Source organism: Colossoma macropomum, unplaced genomic scaffold, assembly GCF_904425465.1.
Source record: "Colossoma macropomum unplaced genomic scaffold, Colossoma_macropomum, whole genome shotgun sequence".
Taxonomy (NCBI): domain Eukaryota; kingdom Metazoa; phylum Chordata; class Actinopteri; order Characiformes; family Serrasalmidae; genus Colossoma; species Colossoma macropomum.
In genome coordinates this window covers 22091973-22119805 of record NW_023494799.1, presented here as the reverse complement: position 1 = coordinate 22119805, position 27833 = coordinate 22091973, and the positions used below count along the sequence as shown (strand labels likewise).

General features: G+C 39.5%; 1 protein-coding gene across 2 annotated transcripts in view; it reads left to right on the top strand.

The window, feature by feature from the left end:
• dagla (diacylglycerol lipase, alpha) overlaps window positions 1-27833 on the top strand; it is a 72039-nt gene that overhangs the window by 10999 nt on the left and 33207 nt on the right. For both annotated transcript variants that reach the window (XM_036585986.1, XM_036585985.1), the window contains exons 2-5: window positions 22887-22988; window positions 24425-24636; window positions 26229-26330; window positions 26840-26978. In XM_036585986.1, the coding sequence (XP_036441879.1) occupies window positions 22894-22988; window positions 24425-24636; window positions 26229-26330; window positions 26840-26978 (548 nt within the window). In that variant the 5' untranslated portion in view covers window positions 22887-22893. The remainder of the gene's footprint in view (window positions 1-22886; window positions 22989-24424; window positions 24637-26228; window positions 26331-26839; window positions 26979-27833) is intronic.

Below are 27833 nucleotides of genomic sequence, written 5' to 3'. Positions count from 1 at the left end.
GTTCACAGGTTCCCTAGAGTTGGCCCAAATCTGCCATTTTTATGATCCATGCATTGTTCTAGTTCTGTACATACTCATCATACACTCAGAAAAGAATATTGTGATGTAATTAATCACAGTAATGACAACATACTGTCATCGTCCACCACCAGCATCCAGTAAAATGATTTTTTTGAGAGCATGCTATTTTGGAGGTTGACCTTGTCCAGCTTAATGCGGCTGACTGTGATGTGACCCATATGATTCTCAGTGCGGTCTGATTTGCAGTGAAGTGGCTCAGTGTGAGCTCTGTCAGAGATTTCCACATCATACACAATCACATCACAGCCAGGGGTAGGCCTGTGCTGAGGTAAAGCTGTGAAAGCCACATCCTGATCGCTGACATATCAAACATGGCATCGAGTCTGCTAATGTGGACAAGCACAGTAAGACGGTGTCAGACAGAATTGTTTTGGCAAAAAGCTACATCTTTTCCCAAAGGCCCAAATCACACATGACTTCTGAAACAAGGGACACAGCCTAATCAGCTTTTAATTGAATGTGCAAAATCGCCCTCAGAAAACCCTCAACGCTGAAGTCAGTGTAGTGAATTATTTTGTTTCAGTTCAGTAGCCAAACTCACACTGACATTGTATGTGCATAAACAAGGATGTTTAAAGCAATCATTTGGTGAAAAATCCAGTCTACATAGTTTTACCCCATGATCAGCAAAGACAGGTCTGGTGTCTGACTTACTTAGTTACTTAGTTGTTCCCACAATGGAAACAGCTCAAATAAACAAGTATTACTTACCACTTCCTAAAGATGTTACTAAAAAGCATCAATTAAACAAACATAATTTGTCGTTGCCCTCTGAAGGTGTTACTAACAAACATCAAATAAGCAAACGTCACTCACTGCCGCCCTCTAAAGGTGTTAACATCAAATAAACAAACGTTACTCGCAGCTGCCCTCTAAAGATGTTAACAAACATCAAATGAGTAAGTGTTACTCACTGCCGCCCCCTAAAGGTGTTACTAACAAACATCAAATAAGCAAACGTTACTCACTGCCACCCTCTAAAGGTGTTAACATCAAATAAACAAACATTACTCGCAGCTGCCCTCTAAAGATGTTAACAAACATCAAATAAGTAAATGTTACTCACTGCCGCCCTCTAAAGGTGTTACTAACAAACATCAAATAAGCAAACGTTATTTATCGCTGCCCTCTAAAGGAGTCATTAACAAACATCTAATAAACAAACGTCACTCACTGTCGCCTTCTAAAGGTGTTAACATCAAACCCATAAACATTACTTGCCGTTGCCCTCTAAAGGCGTCATTAACAAGCACAAAAAAGCAAATGTTGCCACTGCTCTCTAAAAGTGTTACTAACAAACATCAAATAAGCAAACGTTACTCATCGCTGCCCTCTAAAGGCATCGTTAACAAACATCAAATAATGAAACATTATCACCAGTCAGAAGTTAGAACTTTCTGTTGTTGTTGTAAAATCCATCTCAGATGAAAAATTCTCTAAATGAGATCTCCTCTTCATCTCATGTACTTCTCCTAGACACAGTTAGGTCCAGTTTGAAATCAGTGAGACTTTAGCCACTTTCTCATTTCTGAAATTTGTCTCCTGAAAAATAAAACTCAGATTTTCTTATTTTGATCAAAATATTATCACACATGTGGCTTAACTCTTAAGTGTCTAACTCATCTCAGCCCAGTCTCAGCTGAGTAATATCTCCATAAGAAGATCATAAAATCTCATTGTCATCTGTCAGTGCAGAAGGAGAACTCATATTTTTCTCATTCATCACCAGAACTTCGCAGAGTGAAATCAGGGAGGTTTAGGAGAAACAGTTCAGGAATCAGTGATCCTTTATTAATATAATATTGAGATCTGCTTTATTTTTCTGGGACAATTATAAGGAAGATTTTTTTTCCTTTGGGATAATGTGCCTCAATAATTGTGTTTTTAGCTTCTTTATTTACATGTGTTTGCCTCAATCCAATGGAAGAAAATGTACCCTGTTAACAATCTGTTTGTTGCTACATAGACTCTGAAAGTTAAGAACTGTGGGAAATAAATGCTGTCACTTTAAAAATACTGCGATCAGCACAAATAATAGCAATCAGACGATTATTTAATGATTGCAACAGGCCTACACACAAACAAATCATAAGTCTATTAGGGATTACCTAACAGCTCGACATGTTTGGAGCAGAGTATGTGATGATCTAGGCATGCAGCTAGCACCGTGCTACTTGATGCTATATTTACTTGTTCACTACATTAGCCTTGTAGCTCCAGGGCTAAAACTAAAGAAGCCAACTTCAGACACCAAACCTGTTTTTACTGATTGACTACATTTTGTAGTGCTCAGTATTGAATTATTCATAACATTTCTTTGAATTAAGGTTCTGAGTAGGTTGCTGTAGGCCCTGATTGGTATTTTGGGTTACACACAGTCATGTCAGGGTTGCTGTCAGCTTTTCACTGCTGTGCACTGCCTGTATTAGTACGTATTGGTGGTCAAAAGCTTGATATCAGCACTTAGGTGGAGACACGTGGGCGAGTGCTGAAGCACAGCTGTGAATGTTCCACACTGAATTTGGATCCACATCCAGATTCCTTCGCACATCTCAGTCGGTATGATCACGGCTGCATGGGTGCTAAAAGAGTCTTTATCCCAGCTGTGCAATGCAGCGGTTTCTCTGCTCATGTTAAAGCTTTCCATTATCTAACACTTATGACCCACTTTATGAAGAGTTTAATAAGTAGCTGATGAATCAGGTGTGGTAGATGAGGACTGAGATCGAGAGCTGGTGTTATATCCTGTTCTTCACCTTTCATTACGTAACGGCAGACAGGCAGAAAATAACTGATTCCAGTGATTATGCTCAGCTGCTCCTGTTATTAGCTTTAGCTGTGGGTGATGATGGCTATTAGTTGCTGATATCCAGCTTTATTGCTTATGTGGGGTAATGTAATCCTGCTCATATCGACCTTGATTCTGTGAATTACAGATGTCGCTATAAAATTCACGATTGATGGGAAAAGGCTAAAGTGACAGTAAACATCAGAGAAAGAAATATAAAATGGACCAAAGTCAGGTTTCAGCATAGCTGCTACTACTGTTTTTGGCTATGTGACATACTTAAGTCATTTTTTATAGATAACAGGATGTCATACGGTGTCAGAGGCAAGTATGGCATGCTAGCTTCATGATGACCTAGTTGCTTGAACCTTGCATTACTTACTAGCTGCATTAGCCTCATAGCTACAGTGCAAAACTAAAGACAGCAAACATGTCCTGACTTCTTTTGGAGTAAGAGGTAAGGTTATTGTTGAAGTTATCTTTTTGGTAGAATATATTTTGCCCTCTGACCTACTGTAGCTATGGAAACTATGGAAATGTGCTGGCTCCTGGCATTCTACCTACCTACCTAGTAGGGGTGGGAATCGCTAGGCACCTCACGATTCAATTCGATTACGATTCTAAGGGCTGCGATGCGATTTTAAAACGATTATCGATGCATCTTTTTTCTGTACAGGATTTCTATTTTCTCAGTGTGTGAGGACTTGTTATCTTGACAAAGTATTTGTAATGATCTATAATGAATTTACTTCCAATATCTTTTATTAATAAATCAAATGGAAATGATGTGGCAAGTGAACTGGAAGGCTCTCATTCACTGCTCTTGTTTGGAGCACATGAGGCGCTGCTGCCACTCATCTGCGATAAAATGCGCTGTTAGGGTGACATAAGATCCAGTGGCAATAGAAGTCCACGCAATAGAAGATCCAGTGGCAATAGAAGTCCACGCAGCACTTGTTACAGCCGTCCTACCTGTTTAATTCAGTGATATTATAACTTCGGTTTTGGTCTCGTTCATTTTAGAGACGAGAGGGGGGTCCGCTGTGTCAGTAAAATATCTTTGAGACGGGACGTGTGCAGCATAGCACGAAAGCCCTGTTTTGCAATGACTGAGAACCGGCGTGCAGACTGCAGGTCACATAGCAATGGTGCGTTATTCGCATTTATAAGCAGTTCAGTTGGTTTCCTGGTAAGTTAAATCTGCAACGAGAGACTGTCAAACACAAAAGTTGTGAAGATGAAGTCAGCTTCTCTTTCGAATTGTCCCGTTCCACCTTAAATGGTGCCGCATTTACATTCGGTACCTCAGTCAGAATTTAACGTGGAACGGGAAAATTCGAAAGAGAAGCTGGAGAATGAGAAGCAACTTCAGCCTCGGAAAACAGTTGAACGTTGAAAGACATTTTACGAGAAACTGATCTACTTCTGAAGAAAAGTTTTCTGCCGGAAATGGGAGGAAAGCGGCTATAGCTAAAGCTTAAAGCAGAGCGAAGTAAGTCCGCGTTTTCGTTTATATTTTTTAACCTAACTTGTACTAGGACATTCGCACATACTGAGACATACTGGACATAAATGTTGTGGCTGCCGAGGTAATCTGATTTTTGTTGAAAGGACAAAATGGCTCTTCTTATCATTTGGGTTGTGACTCCTGATCTAACCTGGCTTTTAATGCAGAGGGTGCCGGTCGGATTTCTCACTCATCCGTGTGCCGCCACAGACTGTCCGGGCGCTGCACTTCCGCACTTCCAAGTTCCGCCTTTTGCGTTCCGCCAACATTGCATCATAAATTAAATATTTAGAAAATCGATTTTTGACATTTGTGAATCGATTTAGAACCGTTCACGTCCGCATCGCGATGCATCTAAGAATCGATTTTTCCCGCACCCCTACGACCTAGCTAGCTTAGTGGTTGACAGTCAGCCCAGGTATCAGACAGTTCTGGGCTGGTTCTCTGATGACTACCGAGCAGATGTTACGCATGTGGGCCAGATGCTGTGAAGCTTTGTATGGTTTTATCTCGTTTTTATATCAGTAGGACAATTCTGGCATAAATGTTGTGAACCAACAATGTAGTTGGGTCAGATTTGGGCCACTCACGTCACAGTGTGTATCCGGGCTGAGGACCCAGTCGTATACTGGGCCATATCAAAGCCAAGAAAGCTCTCAGTCTACTACCTACCATACTAGCTAGCTTAGTGGTTGGCTGTGGTAATGGTGAGTAAACAACATTCAGCATTGCTTTGGGAGTTAGCATAGCTGCTGAACAGCTTCATCAGTCACTCTACACATCTTTGCCTACTGCTGTAAACTGTCAGCCCAGGTATCAGACATTTCCGGGCCGATCCTGGCTTTCATATGCGAGTGCTGGTTGACTACCGGGCAGATGTTATTCATGCGTTGTTGTACAGCTACATATGGTCGTTTATATCTGTGGGCCAATTGTTGTGGACCAAAAACATAGTTGGGACAGATTTGGGCAACATTTGGTAGTTATACTCACTTTACAGTGTGTATCTGGGCCGAGGACCCATTTGTATACTGGGCCAGAACAAAGGCAAGAATTTGGCCCACAAGTGAGCCATACAAGTTTTGCTAACTTGGAAGCTTCTCATAAATTAGCATACTCGTTAATGTATGTGTTTAGACCTCTGAAGTGTGCATTCTGTAGTTGGCATCATAGTCTGGGTACAAGTTGTTTTTCTCTATGAGGGGAAAAATAGACGTTTTCGAAAATAGCCTCTTCCACATCCTGCAGTAAACAATATTCTGGATCCTCTGAATTACAAGGTCAGTAAGCAGTCGATAGAAATAATGCTACAAGCTAACACTGCTGCGCATTGAAAGGACTTTGCATGAAAGGAAAAGTCTACTTCAACACTGTTAGATACAACGCATGCTGGTTTGTGTGGGCTATTCTGGTAAAGTTAGTCATATGATGTCAGTTTAGTGCATAGCAGTGTTAGTGTGCATGTAACAACATTCATATTTGGACTTTCTAATGACCTAAATTAGATGATCCAGTACATTTGGTGGAAAAGTCGATATAAGACAGAACAAATTGGGTTTGGAGCATTTTTGTTTAGCACAGGGTGAAAGAGCCTCAATTTTCTCATGATGACGATATATATTTGTCATATTGCCCAGTGAATTTTGTGTTTTTGCCAAACTGTCACTGTAAGCATTTGCTTGTGTGGCTGTGTAGAGAGAAGATCATAGCAGACAGCATTGCACCAGTCTTTGCATTCCTCTCTCTCTCTCTCTCTCTCCCTCTCTCTCTCTCTTTGCTCTACACTGTTCCTCCTGTCATGCCCTATTTATTTTTTAACATCCTTTGTCGTGCTGCGTTCCTCCACATCCCTCCTTCTCTCAGTCCCATGGTGTGCTGTTTGTTTCACTCCTCCTTCTTTCACACCATTTCAGCCCATCACCCTTTTCTCTTTTTTTCACAACGGCATAAAAGATTACCGCTCTTATCTCTTTATGTTTAACACATTCTATGCCTGTGAGGTTTCTCTACCTGCGTTAGGGCTGCACGATATGGACAAAGTATTGGTATTGTGATAAGGATACTTGTTCCTCTTTGCGATACCAATACCTGATCCTCAAGTATCTGCCAATAGTGAGTATTGAGGTGCCTATATATCCTTGTATTTATGCCAGTCCACTTTTAAAATGATTAAATTTGGTAAGCACTGTCACAAAGCAAATGTACTAAGTTTGAATGAATATTATTTTTTGTTTTACATTGAATAGAGCTCTGAAGTTAATTCTGTAATCGGCATCATCCCCATATTAGAAACTCCGGGTCTAAATTGGGACAAAATGAATAAGAATTGCAAAAAAAACATTACTGTTGTCCATCTTTGCCTACTGCTGTAACCGGTCAGCCCAGGTATCAGACAGTTCTGGGCTGATTCTATGATGACTTCCAAGCAGATGTTACGTATGGGGGCCAGATGCTGTGAAGCTTGTGGTTTATATCTGTAGGACAGTTCTGGCATAAATGTTGTGGACCAACAATGTAGTTGGGTCAGATTTGGGCCACATTTGTTCGTTGTACTCACTTTACAGTGTGTATCTGGACTGAGGACCCAGTCATATACTGAGCCAGATCAAAGCCAAGAATTTGGCCCACAAGTGAGCCAGAGAAGTTTTGCTCACTTGGAAACTTCTCATAAATTAGCATACTCGATGTATGCCATTAGACCTCTGAAATGTGCATTCTTGAAGATAATTAAAATATGAACATAATTAATAAAAATATGTCCCCTTATCTTTTTGGTAGAATATATTTTGACCTACTGTAGCTGTGGAAAACTAGCTCAAAAGTGCACTGCTGTTGTCTTCTATGGTAAACTAAAAGGTTCTAAAGCAGGGAATCTGTATAGTTCAGTGATTGATATGCACTGATCAGGCATAACATTATGAGCACCTCCTTGTTTCTACGCTCATTGTCCATTTTATCAGCTCCACGTACTATATAAGTGCACTTTGTAGTTCTACAATTACAGACTGTAGTCCAGCTGTTTCTCTGCATACTTTGTTAACCCCCTTTTACCCTGTTCTTCAGTGGTCAGGACCCCCATGGACCCTCACAGAGCAGGTACTATTTGGGTGGTCGGAACAAAAACTTGTATATCCGTTTTTGTTGTTTTCAGTTGTTTACATAATTTGAAAATGCCTGTTGCCCTTTACATTGTTTGTAAATTTCATGATGAATGGACCAAAATTACTTGGAAAAATGTCTGGTTCCATTGTCTTACATTAAAAGTAAAGTATGTTTTTTCCTTTTCTTGTAAAGTTACCATTTTGGACGTACAGGGTTTTGTGCTGACAGCAGTGATATGTACTTACTCTTAACTTACTGACTCAGATTTCTTAACAGTGGTTGTGGAACTAAGGGTGCCGATAACGATGATGCGAATATAGCCATTTTATTTACTCCACTGAACCTACATGTGTTTTCTGCGTTTTTATATGTAATTTTAATGATTGGACAATATTGGAAAATCTGAAAAAATAAGCTTTCTTTTGGGACTATTTTGCCGTATAACACCCTCCACCATGAATGGAATAAAATAAATTGGTTAAAATATATTTTAGGTAAAACTTTATTACAAAACTAGCGTAAAACAATGTCTCAAGCATTAGGCTGTGTATTCAAAACCATCAACTTCTTGTGAGGGGGCTTTTAGAGGTGGACATCTGGTTCCTATCACCACCACTGCAAACAATTGTGACTCAGTAAGCTTTTCTAGAATGAAGCATTTTACACCAAACCCTTTTAAATGACTTTGTTGACATGGTAGCTATTTAATAAAAGAGAAATGTTGGAGTTCCCCTTTAAATTTGTACTCTATTACTGCCAAAGAAACTGAGCTATTAGACTTGACACAGCCTACTGGTTTGTGTGGGGTGTTTTGGTGAGGTCAGTTTTATATGTGAGTTCAGTGTGCAGTGTTAAGGCCGTTACACACTGAACGTGTGTGTGATTTATTGACTCAGGCACATGAATTACTGATGACCACTAAGCGTGTTTTTTTTTGGATGGTAAAAATGAAACATTATTTTATTCATACTCTGTTCGATTTTTGCAAACAAAAACTCACTCAACAATCACGGCTGCCTCTGCTGTTGGCATAACAGTCAAGATGACGGACAAACTGTGTTCCAGCAAACAAAACTTTCCACAAACTTTAAAAGGATCCGAATCTCCAACAGCAGCTTAAACAGAGCTGCAAACTTCAAGTGAAATGTGGAAGAACTTTCAGCTTCTGAATGAAGTGAAGCTCTTCACACTGTTTATACTTTTCCAAAATGGACAGTAGCCCAGTGTGACCGCTTGTCTGTTCTCCTGGGAGCAAAGAATCAGATCTTATTTGCGCTAAATACATTCAGCCTGTTTGTTGTGTGCTTTGTCTCGTGTGGCGCTGCATCTCCAAAATCAACTCAAGCTGAGATCCCAGCTATACGTAAAAACACAAAGTTTAAGCTCCTGAATGAGGTGGAGGACCTCTCCGTTCTCCTTTTGCTTTTCCGCAGTGGAAAGCATCCTGCATGCTGTCACAGTTTGTCTGTTTTGTGAGGAGCAAATATATATTCTGCTAATTTTTTTTTCATGGCGTAAAAAACAGTGTGACATTACAAAAAAGTTGTGACATGGTGGGTGTGTATAGTTTTGAGGCGAAAAAAATTGTCTGAATATTTCACATTTTCAATTTTTTATTTATTTTTGGCGTTGTGTGTGTAATGGTCTTTCGCTCTCTTTTATCACAATTTGTATTTTGACTCCTAAACAACCTCGTAATTCGGCAAATACGGTGACTTTTGGAGGAACAATAGCCTTTATTTATCTAAGCTGTGTAAATGCACATTTGACTGTCTTTAATGGCGTTGAAACTGCTCTGCATCTGATTCACGATGTGGAAACAAGCGGAGATCAGCTTCAGTGCGCTAAATCAGATTCAGTGCGCGAAATCAAGTGCCAGCCAACCACCACCTCATTTACATATCATTTACACAAAGCACGCCTTAATTCATGTAGATGTTTTAGTAGGGAGCCAATAAAACGACAGCATTCAGTGGCTTGTGAGCCAAGCATAGTAGAAGTTTGAGGTTGAGCGGCAAGCTACTGCTTCACCTACTGACCAAACTTTATAGTTTTAAATTTATCACACCTGGTAAGAATAAAATATGAAATAAACAAAACGTCTGAAGCCCATTTCCGTGCCATGCTGTGCACAGTACACTCCAATATTATTCAGTGTAGCCTTTCACATCAGCCACATGCATCATGCGACACCGCTGCACTTGTGAAGCACAAAAATACGTTTTGGCTCTATTTTTCAATGTGTGGCCCATGTGGCATGCTTGCAGTTTTTAGGCAGAAACAGTAAAGATATGCAGTGTTTATGCTATAATACACAATCTAGGCTACTAGACAAGTTAACAAATGGAGTTTTAACTCTTTCGAAAAGGTAATCAAAATCCTTTGAGTAGGATAAAGTTGTGAACCAAAATGCATCTCCTCCTTTTCATATAGCGGTACATCACATGCTAAGAGAGCCAGCTACAGTCACGGCAGTAGGTTTTTATTTTTGATCTCTTTATTATCTACATAAAGTTTATTTAAGCAGGAAACGGACAATACAGATGTTTGTATTAACGTGAAAATGCATGTCACATCCGGTGTGAAATAACAAGTGTTGCGGATTGGATCCGGATTGCTGCTAACGCCGCATCGCATCAGGTGTGAAATGGGCTTAAGATGGTAGAATGATGTGATTGTGTAGTGTGATTATTTTGCTGTAATAACATATTTAAATGCTGTATTATTGCAGTGCATGAGTTGCTTCTGCACTTTGTGTTTTGTATTGTTTATTTTGTGGGTGGAGTCAGTAGTATACAACAAAGCACAGTGTAGTATGTCTGTAAATGGAACACTGAATAGTTGCAACGTTTGTTCATGACAATATGCATGTAAAATAAATATATTCAATTTTGAACAGTATCAGTTTTGCTGCAATACTTAATGCAATTATATTGTGACATTGTGATTGTGATAAACCTCACATTAGTGAATCAGCAATTGAAAATTAGCATTATTTTTTTCACCAAAATAATGACTTTTGTTGGGTTTACACAAACACAATAATTCATGAAAACATCCACAGGAACTCATCTGGAGTTGTAATTGGTCAGGGTGCTCTGAGCACGTAGTAAACAACACTGTGATTGGTTTAAAGGGCTCATTTGCATATTGCACATATCAGTATTGCAAAGGTCAATACCAGTGTGCGTTTTTTATAGAACAATCTTTTTCTTTTTCCTTTTCTGTTTGAGCTGCTGTATTCTTGTGTTAGCACACTTTCTCCTGACCTCCATCTCTTTATCCTCCTCTTTCCGTCCTCCTCATTGGCCCATATGAGGAGGAATGAGCTGGTGTGAAGCTCACGTCACCGCCCCCCAATGCCACCACCACCAACTCCCTCCCTCTATCCCTCCGTTTTATCTTCCACATCCAGATTCAGTCTTTGGCATCAAACTGCTTTTCCTCCTTTTTATAGCCTGAGCTCTGTGTGCCACTCACACCCACTCTCCCTCTGCCTCTTTCTTTTCTTCTCATCTTTCGCTCTTAATCCCTCTCTCACGTTCCTTTTCTCTCTTTTCCGTCTCATTTTTCCATCTTTCTCCCTTCTACCTTTTCCTCTTTCTTTTTCTCTCTCTCTTTCCTCTGTATCTCTCTCTCTTCATCTTCAACGCCTCTGACTCCGTTTTTTCTTCAATACATTTCTCTTTCGTCTTCCTCTTTCTCCATCTTGTATGCTTTCTCGTTCTTTTTTGTCTTGCTCTCTCTCTGTCTCTCTCTATCATCTACCCCTTGCTCTCTTTCTTTGCCTTCTCTCTAGCTGTTTTTTCTCCCTTCATCTTCCTTGCTTCTCTCTTTCCCCTCTCTCGTTTTCTCCTCTTAATGTCTTTTCCCCTCTTTCTCCTTTCCTCCTCTCTGTTTAGCTTGTGCTCTCTCTCTCTTGCCCTCTCTTTATCTTGCTTTTTTTCATGCTTCACTCGCTTCACTCACTTCACTCACTGTCTTTCACTCCCACTGCCACCCACTCAGTCCTTTTCACCTCTCCAGCTTTGCCTGCATGCGCGTGCGCATGTGTCTGTGTGCAGTCTCTGTCTGCGGTTTTGCTGTTGTTGCTGGAGTGATGGGGTGATGGGAGGTGATATGGTGATGGAATAATAGAGTGATTGGAGGTGATATAGTCATGGGAGGTGATGGAGTAATAGAGCGATGGGATGTTAGATAGTGATGGGAGGTGCTATAGTGATGAGAGGTGATGGAGTAATAGAGCAATAGAAAGTGATAGCGATGAGAGGTGATGGAGTAATAGAGCAATGGGCAGTGCTATAGTGATGGAGGTGATGGAGTAATAGAGTGTTGGAAGGTAATATAGTGATGGATGGTGATGGGAGGTAATGGAGTAATAGAGCAATAGAAAGTGATAGCGATGAGAGGTGATGGAGTAATAGAGCAATGGGTGGTGCTATAGTGATGGGAGGTGATGGAGTAATAGAGTAATGGGTGGTGATACAGTAATGGGAGGTGATAGAGTACTAGAGTGATGGGATGTTAGATAGTGATGGGAGGTGCTATAATGATGGGAAGTAACGGAGTAACAAGCAATGGGAAGTGATAGTGATGGGAAGTGATGGAGTACTAGAGCAATGGGAGGTGATGGTGTAATAGAGCAATGGGAGGTGATGGAGTAATAGAGTGAGGGGGGTAATATAGTGATGGGAGGTAAAGGAGTAATAGAGCAATGGGAGATGATACAGTGATGGGAGGTGAAGAAGTAATAGATTGATGGACGGTGATACAGTGATGGGAGGTGATGGAGTAATAGAGTGATGGGATGTTGGATAGTGATAGGAAGTGATATAGTGATGGGATTACAAAATTAGCATAATTAGGCCTGTCTCATTGGAATTAGTGCAGTTTTTAAAACATTAAAGAAAAATCACTGTAGTTATAGGCTATTTATTTATTGATTGATTGATTGTGTATTTTTTTATGTAGCACTACAGGTACTATTTTGTCTGTTCCAACTATGCATATTGTGTATTGTGAAAGTTTCTTGAAATATTGTGATAGAATATTTTTGCCATATTGCCCACCTCTATGGGAGGTGATGGTGTAATGAGAGGTGACATAGTGGAGTAATAGATTTATAAGAGGTGATACAGTGATGGGAGATGAAATGGTGATAGGAGAGACAGGAGGTGATGGAAGGTGATGGAGCTTGTGTTTCTGAGCTGCAAACAACACTGCCATAGAAGGAAGTCAAATGGTTGTAAAGATAATTTTGCTTAAAGCAAAAATCGAGCTACATCTTTCCATTTTGTTCACTTTGATGCAGCCCCTAATCATGGTAGCCAACATCATCTAAAATTTCTTCTCATAACTGTAGTGGATGGAAAAACAACTTCTCTTTTTTTTCTTCCTGCCCAAAATTTCGTAAATGTACATAACATTTGCGAAACGTTTGAATGGAAGCCTGGCCAGTGACTGATTGTCACAGATCTGTTTCTGATTGTTACTCTGATAGGCCTCTGACAGTATTAATTAGTTATCATTGCCTAATATTAAATTTGAAGGGAAAATTACAGAAAAGTGCTCAAATCTCATAGTCTATGTATATAGCAATAAAATTTACAGAATCGACTATTCTTAAAACCTGAAGGTCTACTCAACTTTACTTTTTAGAGTAAGGTAGCTGTTTTAAAATTCAACAGCCAAATCGATGCAGCTGGCACACATCAGTGATCATTGATACAGCTATCTGGCTAGCCAATAAAGAAGTTAGCTAATGTTACCATTTTTGGAGGCCATTGGAGTGTACTTTGTTAATTTCAGGTAGGCTACCATAGCTATTTTTCTTAGCTAGCACAACAGCAAAATCTAGCTGACACAGCTGACTAGCTAACCAACATCACTGCATGTGTTAAGCAAAATATAAGTTAAAATAATTAGAATATTTTCTGTTCTTTATTATATGTTTCTTGAGCTGCTGTAGGTAATTACGGAATTGGCAGCTTTGGTGTTATTTCCTCCACTGCTATTTCTTCAAAGAACTAACAATCTGTGTGTATTATCTCAGCTCAAGTTTGTAGCTAGCTAGTGATATTAAACTGTGGCTTCTCTCTGGAAAACATCACGTGGCAGATCGAGAAGGACAGAGGGGTTAAGCTCATTTAGATTGAAAGTTGAGCTTTCAATCGACGGCCTAAATACCAATGCAATGAACAAATACTTGAGCATTTAAAATGTATAACACTAATATAAATATAGAGTTATATTGGCTGAAATCGTTTGTCAAAACTTTTTTTCTTTTTTGCCAAAATTTTTTCCATCATTCATGGGCTTTAGTACTACCACACTGGCTAACTGGTGTAAACAATGCGAAATACAGGAGTGTAACTTTGCACATTTTTCTTGTGTTTTTTAATTTATTTTGTGTTTCTTTTTTTTATTTATTTATTTATTTTTTAACCTTTTTAATATGCGAATCACCTCATGGACCTTGCTTGTCACTGACTGACTCACACACATTTAGCAGGCTGAAGATTCTCCACAAGTGGGTGCTGTTAGTACTCAAATAGTTTATAGTGCTTCATAAGAACAGTGCTTTTTATCAGTTGTTTATTTATTTTTATTAGTAACCACGGGATGCGTACAGCTTATGTTTCACTACAATCTCTGCAGCATCTCGTTACTCATGGCTGTTTCCAATATTTTTGAAGTGGCTTTCGAAACTGAAGGTCTGCTCAGATCATCAAATCCTCAGAAACAAACGGTGCATCCTGAAGGATCCTACAAAATGGGGCAGCCTTCAGTGATGTAACGGCTGCATTTTTGGCTTTGAGACATGTTTTTTGTATCTCTCGCTTACTACCCCTGTCACCTAGAATACTTTGCTGCGGGTGGCAGGTATTGGCCCCTGGCCACAGTGTGACTGATGGAAGTTGACTGATTGACAGATGTTGGGTGATGGAAGTGCCCCTGGGAGCAACACCCCCGCCATCAGTTCCTCTCTTAGCCTGATCAATACGGACGATCCCCCGTCTGATGCCGATTGGCTGGAGACTCTTATTGGTTCTCTCAGCATGTGTGGGTGGTCTTCAGGTCTAATTCTGGCATCCTCTGGTTTGGTAAGGAGGTCAGAAATTGTAATGCACTGAGCAGAACATAAAATATGTGCTGCAGTGAAGAAACAGAATAGAGTTGGGTTTGATGTGGATTATTATAACTCAATTAGGTACAATTATTCAGAGAGTATAGAAATCCCTTAAGAAAATATATTAATAATATTTTACCTCAAATCAAGCTGATTAATATCATTGACTTTGTTTAATGCTTCTTTTTCGTAATGTTGTCCAAGAGCAACAAGAGTTTTGGTTCAGTTTTAAAGGGCCGATATCTGTGGACCTATATCACAAAAACAATTATAATTCATTTTTACACAACCATTTTCCAACCTCTTATTATCCCTTAGAATTAAACTGGCTTTTTTGTTACTGTGCCTTTAAGACTCATATATGCAAAAGAGCTCTGTTCTGATTGGCCACCCTGTATCTTGTCTCACTCAAAAAGTAGTCTGGGCTGAAACACTGCTTATAACTTCGGTGTGAGTGGGCGGGGCTAAACTGCTGTTTGCTGAATATGCAGAGATGTAAATGTGTTGTTTTTTGTAACAGCACAAACAGCAACTTCAAGACTTTGTGTTTCTGACTGTTTCTGCAGCTAAATTGCCATACATGGACTGTATAGACCAGGGGTCACCCACTCCAAATTTTAAGAACAGCCATTTTGTCCTTTCAACAAAAATCAAACCACCTTGGGAGCGACAACATTTTATGTCCATTTTACCTTGGCTGTAAATGTGTCTCAGTATGTGCTAGTGTTCTAGTGTAGGCTAAAAAATATAATATAAACGAAAACACAGACTTACTTTGCTCTGTTTTAAGCTTTAGCTCAGCTACAGCTGCTTTTCTCGCATCTCCGACAGGAAACTTTTACACATAAAAAGAACAGTTTCTTGTAAAATGTCTCCCAACGTTTAACTTTTTATGAGGCTGAAGTTGCTTCTCATTCGCCAGCTTCTTGTTCCAATTTTCCCGTTCCACCTTAAGTGGAATGGGAAATGTAACTGCTGCACCATATAAGGTAGAACGGGACAATTCGAACAAGAAGCTGGCAAACAAAAAACTGGCTTCAGCTTCATGACTTTTTAGTGTTTGACAGTTTCTCACTGCAGATTAAACATATCAGGAAACCAGCTGGAGTGATTATAAATGCAAATGAATCTATTAGTCTCCAAATTGTTATCGATGTTCCTCTCAAATCTTTCTCTTTGCCTTTTCATTAGCTACTAGCTAGGTGAGATTGTTGTCTGCATCCCAAAATTTCTGTATAATTAAATGGTTTAGATGTAAACAGAGTCATTTAGAGTGGTTTGGTGTGAAATACTCCATTCTAGAGAAACATACTGAGTCAGAATTGCTCACAGTGGTGGTGATAGGAACCAGACGTCCACCTTGAAAAGCTTCCCTCACAGCAAGTTATTACACGAATGGTTATAAATACACTGCCTGATGTCTGAAGTTGTTTTTTGATGGTTTTGAGAAGATTTTGGTTTAAAAGATATATTTTTGGAAATATGTTCAATGTGGAAGGAAACATGCAGGGTGCTGTGAGGCAAAATAGTCCCCAAAAAGCATATTTTTGTCAGATTTATTGCTATTTTATCATCATCAACATTCCATATAAAACTCAGAAGACTCGTGTAGGTTCACTGGTGGTTTTGGATAGTAAATAAAATGTCTATATCTGGTGATCCCTGGTTCCTGTCACCCCCACTGTAAAGAAATCTGAACCATTTCACACCAAACCACTCTGAATCACTCTGTTTACATCTCAAACACTCAATTACACAGAAATGTTATTCTCCTTTAAAGAAGTGATGTCCTCTGTACTTCTTCTAAATGCTGCTTTTGCTCCAGAGGTGTTTCATCATTTATTGTGTCACTTCCTCTTTCTGGCAGGCCTGACACAGAGCAGCTCCTTCTCAGCACTCGATCTGTGAATAAATAAAGGCTGAAAAACACAGAGCCTTTCTGTGTGAGTGCTGAATGTTGGAGCAGGGCTGCTGGCTGCGCCGAGCGTGTCTGTTTTCTTTACGCTGACGAGTTTATGCTTTGTTTCAGGAAGAGCCGTGACCCACTCGGCCCGCGCCTGGGCCGTAAAACTGACCGGAGTGACCAATCTGCCGTTTCCTGTTCTGAGTCGTGTCTGTGCGCTGCTGTTCGGTCTGTTTCTCCTGTAGATGCTCATAAGCGGCTGCATAGACAATAGAAGGTGATCGGCGGCTGATGTGAGCGTATTGATTCCTCGACGCTACGCGGCCGACCGATTGCAGGCTCTTTTCCAGCGGCGCATTAGTGCGTCTTTGACTGGGAGCGGTAACCATGGCAACCTGCAGTAGCCTCTCTTTCTGCGACAGCCACAAGACTGTTGGACTAATGAACTCGATCCTCTCTCTCTCTCTCCCTCTCTCTCTCTCTCTCTCTCTCTCTCTCTCTGTGTGTCATTCTATGGTTCTCTCTCATTCTATCAATTTTGTTTCCTATCTTTCTCATTCTCTCCTTCTTGCTCTATTGTTCTTTCTCTCGTTCTGTTGTTCTCTTAGTATCTTTCTGTTTTGTGCTCTTTCTCTCTCTTTCCTTTGTTCTCATTCTTCAGTTGTCCTCTCGTTTTCTGTCTCTCTTTCTTTCCCTCCCCCTTTCCTTCGTGTCTTTTTTTTTCGCTCTCTACGTCTGTCTCTATACTTCCCTATCTCTTTTTCTATGCCTCTCTCTATCTCTCTCTCTCTCTCTCTCCCTTTCACTCTGTCTATCCTCTCACTTTGTACCTGTCTGTCCTTTTTCCTTACCTCTCTCTTTCTGTCTCTCGTTCACTCTTATACCTCTGTCTTTCTTATGTCTCTCTCTATCTATCTATCTATCTATCTATCTATCTATTTAAATATATATATATGTGTGTAGATAGAGGGAGAGAGAGAGAGAGAGAGATTTCTCTCTCTCTCTCTCTCTCTCTCTCTCTCTCTAACAGTATGTCTCATTTTAAGAACCATCTGCTATCTGCTGTGTTTATCGTTGTTTGTGTCTTCAGCTTGAACCAAATACTGTCTCTCCTTCAGCAGATCCTTCCTCCCCCTTCACTCTTCCCTCCTCTCCCTCATGAATATTCATGTGTGAGATCTGTATGGCAGGGCTGTGAACCTTAGACTTTACTTTATAACGTAGTATTGATGTGATGTGATGACAGCACTTCCGTTTTCAGTCAAATATTCATTGATAATTTCAGTAGAATGTTTTAAAATCTAGTAACATGGTGAATCGTATTGGCTCTTCTCCCTACACACCACACTGCATTTAGCTCAGTGACACAATATAAACACATTTGATGTGTGTAAACTTTCTGCTTAAATCAACAAAACAGATAAATATTTGTTGTGTGTTGTGCACCTGTGAGAAACCACCGCGCGATCTTACACTGACCCTCTGTATATCACTGTTTATTACTTTGCTGTTATAGTTATGATTTAGCGAAAAATCAGATTTACACTCCGGGCCTGTAGTAGATCAGAAGGTTAAACTTGTTTCTCCTCTCATCATCCACTCCAGCAGTTGCCTGCAACCCGAAAAATCACTTTAAGACTGTTAATGTTTGTTGGAAGGGGCCAGTCAGGATTAAATTGTACCCAGGGCTTCAGTCTGTTAGTCTTGCAAGCCAAACGTCTGACAGTATTCTTGGAAATTCGATGTTTACACCCTAAATTGAAGGCCTAATAGTCACAGTTCACCTAATCACTTCTCCTGCCTTGTCTAAAGACTGAACAAACCCTCTTCTGATGAGGTGTCCTGAATGTAGGAGCTATGTTGGGGTATATGGAAATTTGATGTAATTGGCCTTCAAAGTCACTCTGGCCAAAATAAATTGAACTCTCACTATATCTGTTGTAAACTTGCTTACTCACCCCCTTTAGCAGTACTGCAGTAGTCTCTACAGGGAGATTTTATGGCTTAAAGTCTAGGAAAATCCCCTTCTGATGATGCGTTTTGAAGGTGGGAGGAACTTTTGAAAAATTACAACTGCTTTGGGGTGAATTTTCGGGGCTATTTTGAGTCATGTTTTGTTTTGTTTTGTTTTTTTTTAAGCTGTTTAAGGCAGATGACAGACGTCGCTGCTATGAAGCCGAATATCTTATTACAGCCATAAAATTGTTTTAACTGTCTTTAAATCATCACTTGCACAGAGAGAATGTGTTCCTCAAACAACAGAGTATTTGTTGGAAGAGGCCAATCAGGGTTAAAGTTGGGTTAAAAGTTAAAGAGTACAAACAGCTTTAGTCTGTTATTCTAATAAGCCAAACTTCTGACTGTGTTCTTGGAACTTTGATGTTAACACCCCAAACTGAAGTTTTCCGCCTAATCTCTTTCCTAATATACGCTAGAATTGAACATCCAGTACTGTACAGAAGTCTTAGGCACTTAAGCACATTATTTAAAACCATTTATCTGGAAAATAATACGTTTCAGATTTTTCCTCAAAGTCTTGAGCTATTACTTGAAACTATTAAGTGCTTCTTTATATTATGTCAACACGCTTGACCAAATATAAAGAAGCATTAAATGCACACTCAAAATAATGCTGAGCTAAAAACAGCCCAATTTGGGTTATGTCTGTAACCAGGTGCTGATTCACTATAAAACAGACCACTCACTGGGTTTATCTGAACCGGCATTGTTGGCTTACATGAACAACCCTGCAGGGTCATTAAAGTTACCCTAATATATGCTTACTTTGACACAACACTGGGTTCATTTTAACCCTGTGATTGGGTTACTGTCTGATATTTTTTGTTTGCTTTTCAATTTTATTTTTTTATATTTCATATTATCTTCTACCATCTTCAACCATGAACACTCAAAGAACCATTTACATGCTTAAAGCGTTCTTTGCATGGTGAAACGGTTCTTCACATGGACAGAAAATGTGTTGTATATGGTGCTATATAGCAAAAAATGGGTTCTGCTATTGTGTACGATGTCAAGCCTGAAGCAATAAGAGAACCCTTTTTAGTGCTATTTATTATAAGTACTATAAGTTTTTCTAAGAAAATGCAATCACATGCAAAAATATTGAAATATTGAAAATATTGAATATATGAAAATATTTGCATGTGTATAACATGATAGAATTTGCATAACATACGATAGAATTTAATGGGTAGTCGCTTAAAGATACAGTGTGCACGATTTAGTGGCATCTAGTGGTGATGTCACAGACTGCAACCAACTGAATTCCCCTCTGTCAGGTTTTCTGCCGTCACCTTTGCCGGTTTCGTTTTGCTTCTTCATGTTTCCGCTTCTTTGATGGCGCTTTCGACAATTTTTCTTGTGCTAAATAATAAGTCTGATCCTCCATTTGTCAACATTTGAATTCTCAAACTGCTCGCAACACAAAATGGTCAGCCAGCACCTGCAGCAACCACTGATCCTTCTTCTTTCTACATTGTTCAGCAGGAACTACAGTGCCACCAAATTCTGCTGTTTCAATGTAAAACACGAAAGGCTCCCTCTAGAGCCAGTGTTTGATTTGTCCCTTCTGGGCTACTGTAGAAATATGGCAGCGAAACATAGTGGCCTCTGTTGGAGGAGGAGCTGCTCCCTATGTATATATGAAGGGCTCATTCTAAGCTAATGAGAACACAATAATTTGTAGTTACAGGTGATTATAAACTAATGAAAACATGGTTTTGTTTACTATATTCCATTTCTGCTAATAGATCCCTCTAAATCTTACACACTGCACCTTTAAGCACATGCCTGTTGACTTCTATTGTAAGCGTCTGTTTTTTCTAAGTGCAAGGAAACATGTCAGAATTACTGTGCAATGGTAACTGACTGTACACTACAGTTGGAGGTTGGAGAGATGATGGAGTGCTCCTGAGGCTGGTTTGATTAAACCCAGTCTCAGGCTACATTATGGTGAATAATTTGTTGTCTGCTGTAAATGAAGTACACTTCAGTCAAAAGTGTAAATGGAAAAATCTTGATCATTTCCTGTGACACAGTCGAAGGGCTGAGCGAATGTGCCAAAAGAGTGTATACATTTGTTGGAGCAAGCGTAGGCCTGTGATTTATCAAAAAACTCCCAGTCCACTCATCAGGCCTGCCTGAGATCGGCTAGTCTCAACACGGTGGAAATGTGTATTGCGTGTTGGCACGTATTGACTGTAGCAGCAGTCTTGTGCAATATCATTTTGCGGAGGCCCACACTGCAATAAAGAGAAACAAATGGTGCATTAACTTGCTCTGCTTTTCCCTTTGATACGACACTAATGTCCACATTACACCGATAACATTTAGGGATAACCTTCAAAGCCAGGCGGAAGCGTTTCTTCATGGTTCTTTCTGGAAAGGTCTTATCAAACTCCAAAAGTGTCTCTCTGCTTTTCAACATAGTGTTGCGTAAGTGCCTGGAGTGGAATAAAATAAAGAAGTGGTAAAATCTGACTGTGTGTGTTGGCTGCTGTTTGTGTAATATTGTGGGCTGAAGCTGTCAGTAGCTGATGGTAGTTTTTAGAGTGTTAAAGCTTTTTCAACATTTCTGTATGATTAAATCTTTAAGATGTAAGTCATTCAGAGTGGTTTGGTGTGAAATGACCTGTTCTAGAGAAACTTACAGAGTCAGAATTGTTCAGTGGTGGTGAAAGGAACCTGACGTCCACCTCTAAAAGCTCCCTGACAGAAAGATATTACATGAAATGATAATGAATGCACAGCCTAAAGTCTGAAACGTCAGTGTATCATTTGGGAAGATTTAAAACGTATTTTTGTATCCATTCATGGTGAAGGGATACGTGCAGGGTGTCTTGAGGCAAAGTAGTCCCCAAGGAAAGCATATATTTTCAGATATTTCATTATTTTGCCATCATCGAAATAAAATAAAATGTCTGTGTTTGTGTTGTAGTCATGGCGACCCCTGTTTCCCATCACCACCACTGTAAAGAAATCTGAACCATTTCACACCAAACCACTCTGACTGACTCTGTTTACATCTTAAACACTGAATTATGCTGAAATTCTGGAAATTTGGCTGTTTTGGTGTTTAAAGAGGCAATCTGGTCAAAATAGAAAATTAGCTATCGCTATATCTGTTGTAAACATGCTTGCTTACTTACTCCCTTTAGCCATACTGCAACAGTCTCTAGAGGGAGATTTTATAGTTTAAAGACCAGAAAACCGTTTTGTGATGATGCATCTTGAAACATTTGTAAAATTACAACTGGGGTGAGTTTCGGGGGGCTATTTTGAGTCATGAGCTAATGAGCTAAAGTTACTGCTGAAAAGCCGAATATCTTATTACAGCCATAAAACTGTAGTAACTGTCTTCAAATCATCACTACAATGGAGAGAATGTGTTACTCAAACAGCAGAAAAGACTACCCAAATGAGAGTAAGCTAATAACTAAAGTTAGCAGTGTAGCTACCTGGCTACTCTCTTACTTCAGTGCTTACCTCCTCTTGTCCTGAATAAAGACTAAAGAATCGCTGTTTTCTTTATCATTTTGTTTGACAGCTATGATGAGAGTTACAGTATTGCTGACTTGGATGTATTTGCCTGTATTAGCCTCATTGGCTAGGATAGCAGTCAAGATTTGACAATGCAGGGAATCCCAGTGTTTGTATGATGCATTTCTCATTATTGTAGTGAGAGAACATTTGATGAACAAAACATGAAAATATAAAATCATGAATTCTGTCAAACGGGTAAGACTGAGGGATGCAATGCTGCACTACGCACAGTTAACGAAAATTGTCTGGGCCACATCCTTGGCTTTGTTCTGGCCCAGTATACAGCTGGGTCCTTGGCCCAAATCTGACCCACACTCTATAAAGTGAGTAGAACTTATGGATGTGGCCCAAATCTGGCCCAACTACATTGTTGGTACACAATATTTGTGCTAGGCAAAACCATATGAAGCTGTCCATCATCTGGCCTCATTATTTACATCTGACCAGTAGTCAACCAACGTTAATGCAAGAAAGCCAGAATTGGCCCTAAAACCATCTGCTATTAGGGCAAAATGCTACATAACAAGACAAATAACGTGTTAAAGTCTCGTTTTAGGCCGTAATACTCATTTAAGGTTTGGTCTGGAAAAACGTACTCAAACTGACTCCAAATGTGGTCGATCAGCCAGGTTTGCTTCTTTAGTTTTAGCACTGCAGCTGCGAGGCTAATGTAGCTAGCATGTAATGGAAGTCGCATTATTTAGCATTGTGCTAACTGCACACCTAAGTAATTGCATGTTTGCCTCAAAGCGTGTTAACCTGCTTTTGTGTTTGTGTTTAGCTGCTAATGTGAAGGCGTTTGTTTGTGTTTCAGGGCAGTGATGCCGGGCATGGTGATGTTTCGGCGGCGCTGGTCAGTTGGCAGTGATGACCTGGTGCTGCCCGCTCTCTTCCTCTTCATACTGCACTGCATATGGTCAGTAACCACTTGCACATGTTTGAGTTTGTGCACATCTTACTAGCACCGCTAACAGTGCCTAAGAGCTTGCAAGATTTACAAGCCCCAGTGCACAGTCTTTATACAGATTAATAAAAGATATGTTTTCATAGACTTTTGGAACAATTTCCAAGCAACTTGAAAGTTGGTGCTTCTCTTCCAGGATGCAAAAATGAGTTAATAGGGTTCATGTGAGCAGTTTATGGCTGTGTGGCAGCTGTCTAGCTTAGATTAGATTAGCTTAGCATCATTTATGTAAGCTTTCAGGAAGAGCTGGCTAGCTTTAGGAAAGTCCAGAAAGTGCTGGAGTGGCTGCAATCACCTGATCAGGGTTGCCAGATTGCTACTATAGTTTCCAGCCAAAAACAATTTCGAAATCCACCAAAATGTGTGAAAAACTACAAAATCAGTAACATTGTATGGTCATTTCAAGCGTAATGTGAAATAATACAGCATTAAAAGAAGCTTCTGGTTACATTTAACCACTGATGTCTTGTTTTTGAAAATGTGCAGATGAGTGTTTGAAATGAAATGAACCTTTTTAGCCAACTGTGTCTGAACACATCGGAATTAGACCTCCGCATTTAACCCATCCGTGCAGTGAAACACTACATACACACTAGTGAACACACACACACACTAGGGGGCAGTGAGCACACTTGCCCGGAACGGTGGGCAGCCCTATCCACGGCACCCGGTGCCTTGCTCAAGGGAACTTCAGTCACGTACTGTTAGCTGATGGGATCGGACCAGCGACCTTCTGGTCACAAGGCTGGTTCCCTAACCTCCAGCCCACGACTGCCCCCATCTAGATTGTCACCTATATTGATCTTTTAAACACATGTTTATCTTTGCTACGAAGAACCAAAAGCTTTTTACGTCATTTTTAATATCTGTATGTCTGGACAAATTTGGTGGGAATCTGCCCAATCTGGCAACACTACACCTGATTGCTCTTGATCAATCAGTTGGTCTTAGTCTTCTAGGCTACTCATGTTATCTGAGGGTGAAAACAGGTGATTAAAATGTGTCTGTTTACCTTAAAGGCACCTTCCTCAATGTAGATTTCAAGCCCTGTGTCATCTAGCAGTCACCTGTAACCTTAAGATTCATGAGATTCCAGAAGACCATCCTGAATTGAGCTATATGTCATGATTATGTCAAATGAATCTGTGATTTATCTTGAGAGTTTGGACCTGCATTTTACATGGATCATAGTGAAACACACATAAAATGTGATTGTTATTGATCAGTATTGCCTAAAACAATGTGTTAATTGTTAGTGGGCTGTTCATTTCCTAATATTTCTGTCACTGATGTAACTGGTACAGACACTTACATGTTCCACATTTTACACTGGTGGATATTTTTAATGCTGTTCATATTCCATCCTGTGTGTGTGTGTGTGTGTCCAGGCTGGTGGTCCTGTCCGTGGTTCTGTTCGGCCTGCCGTACGGCTCAGACGAGTCATGCTCAGTCACGCTGGTGGACCACGGCCGCGGCTACCTGGGAATCCTGGTGAGCTGCCTGATCTGTGAGAGTGCAATCATGTGGCTGAGCATGAGAGGCAGCATCCTGTACACTCAACCACGAGAGGCCGTCCAGTACGTCCTCTACATACGACTGGGTAAGATATACACTGTTAAGGTGGACATACACGGGTTAAAGCAAAGCAAATTTCCCCGCTTTTGTCAGCTTTACATAGTTTTCCTCCTTTTTTCAAAATATTATGGTCAGTCATCCAAGTAGTCTGGTCTTCAGTTTTGCATTGGATCTACGAGGCTAATGTAGTAACCACATAAAAGAAGCTTTTAGTCACCCAGGGCCGTATCCTGACTTTCAAATGCTATCTCATCGGTTTAGTTACAATGACAACTCAAAGGATTTAGGAATAAAGTTTTCTAGGTTCATAATCTTAACTCCAAATAAGAAAACAGTATTACAGAAACATCCTAATATTTAAAAATTTCCTTAATACTGGACTGTCTATAGGGCAGTTAACCCCAAAGTGTCCTAACTCAGATATTAAACTTACATTTCTAAAATGTAATATTAGCCTTTTTTGTGTTATTGTAGCATAACAAGTGTTGATGAACCCGCTAAAAGCAGGGTGCATTCATAATACTCTTAGATGTTTGATCAAGGTTGCCAAGACTTCCAGGTAACCTTAATTCTGTTTTGCTTTTGTCAATTTTTTTGCAACAGTAGCTGTTTGGCTAACCCTGATTTACATTTGTGCTTTTATTTTGATCACGTGTTTGTTTCAGCTGTGTATGCATCTTGTGTGGCTTGGTAACGCACATTATTGGTTATCAGTGTCAGTTGAATAGTTTAAGGTTTCCTAACTTGGATGCATATGATGCTGTAAGGAAAGATTTATTTCCCAAATTAAAGATTTACTTTTTTAAAAAGAATTTGTAAAATGTCTCATCTTTAACTGCGCAAATCTTAACTTAGGACTAAAGATAGAAGGCTCTGTAACACAGCCCCAGGTTATCATCATGTAAACTGCAGGCCTAAAATATCACACACTCGCCTTGAACTGTGTCTTGCGGTGTATGACGTTCGGTTATTAATAAAAATGGACAAAAGTAATAGCAAAGTTAAGGCATTAAATGTCTGTTACTGGTTTTAGCTATGCTAGTGTGCACACTTCAACACATTTCAATGCACAATTACTGTGTATTTGCTAAATGTAACATATTGTGGGGACATAATGTGGACTGTGCAAAAGTTATAGCACATTTTAGATTTTATGTTGGATTTTTTTTTTTTAAACCAAAGTGTTGAACTCAGATGCACTAATGCACTAAAATCTGCAAAAAAATGCCACATTAAAGTTTGTTTTCTGCAGAGGATGTGTGATTTTTGCACTTATGAAATAAAAAAGTTTCATTTGACCAACTTTGCAAATGATTGGATATGTATCGTCATAAATGTAAGTATTGTAAAAAGGCATAATTGACAGCCTATAAAGCAATTTTCTTTTACACACATACATGCATATATAAATATATATATATATATATATATATATATATATATATATATATATGTATGTATGTATGTATGTGTGTGTGTGTGTGTGTGTGTGTGTGTGTGTGTGTGTGTATAGCATGCAGTAAATTACTTGACAGTACATGACCCCCTAGACTTTATTTCTACACAGTCTAGTCCATATAATTATGTATTCCTTATTTATCTGTACATCTTCCACAGCCATCCTGTTGGTGGAGCTGGTGTATGCTGTGGTGGGAATCGCCTGGCTGGTGCAGTATTACCAACCCTGCTCTGATGACACTGCCAAAAACCTCGCTCTGGGTGAGAGAATCAATGAGAGATGGAAAGATTAGATCTTATTTAGGAAGGAGGAGCAGGACGAATGAATGGAAAAGATGGCATTGAGTAGAAATGAATCAATAGAATGGTGTGTGTTCAGTTTGGCTTGATATTAGAACAGCAGATAAGCAGATGAAGCTTGGTGGCAGTGACAGGTCAGACTTTTTAAATCAAACCAGAAAGTACATCATCTTAAGTCCTGTTGGGTTTGGGGAGCTTCTGTAATTTAGTTATTCACTAACATGATCTGTGATTTTAATCCATACGATTTTAATCAACCTTACGATTCTGCAGCATGTAGTTTTTACAGTCTGACAGTAATAATTGTGGAATTAATTATTCAATGAATTATTACACAGACATTTTATGGTATAGATTGGCTAATTAAATCTCAAACATTATATTACGCAATCTCCAGCTCCATTGGGACTTTATCTGAGATTGTGGAGGTCTGCATCACGGTATGAATTGCTCATTTTTGTGTGTTACAGGAATCGTGGTGTGTAACTGGTTGGTTATCTTCAGTGTGTGTTTCACCATGATGTGCACTTTTGACCCCACGGGACGAACCTTCGTCAAACTGAAAGCCACTCGCCGTCGCCAACGCAACCTGACAACATACACACTCAGGTAAACAACTGCAAACTACACAATTAGGTTAAACAGTTACAAACTACATTCTCAGGTTAAACAAGTACATTCATACACTAAGTGTGGGCGAAATGCCAAAAATAAAAGATTGTGATTCTTCACAGTATACCATATGTATGAAGATATTATTTAAGTGAAAGTGAATGAAATGATACCTTTAAAAAGGCAGTAAACACTGAGTGCAATGATATTTAAATTAATAATTATTTAAGAAGGAACAATAATTAAAAATCAAACAATTGGTAAAAATTGATTAATATGCATAATGGTTTGCCATCCAATTAGCTACCTGTTACTTGGGCTGTCACTTACGATTATATGAATAATTGAGTAAAAATTAAAATGAGCTTAATTGAACAATAATATACATCAGGCTCTTTTTCCTTGTTATTTAAATGTGCATTTAAAGCGCATTATCAGGGTATCTGCAGGAATCAACAAACAGTCTAATGTATTTTAAGTCATTCATTGCTGTTTTGCGACAGTTGTGTCATGAACTTACCACGGCCACGCATATCATTATATAGCAGTGGTTAGTGCAGAAGTCTTTACTTTCTAATAGCCTGAATACAACAACTACGATAATCCTAACGCCTAAACAAACATTATTGGAGTCGTCTGTTAGCCTGTTAGCTGTCTGCCGAGCTGTTCAATCTGTAACAGTGTTTAATTTAACTTCTTTTACATGTAATTTGTAACCATAAATATGTGCATCCCTGAGATCCTGCTGGTGTGGGTTTCCTCTCTTCCAATCATGCACACAAAAGCCACTCAAGCGCTAGTATCACCGCCTTTTAGAAAATTTGCTAAACACAACTTGATAATGGCCTGCGG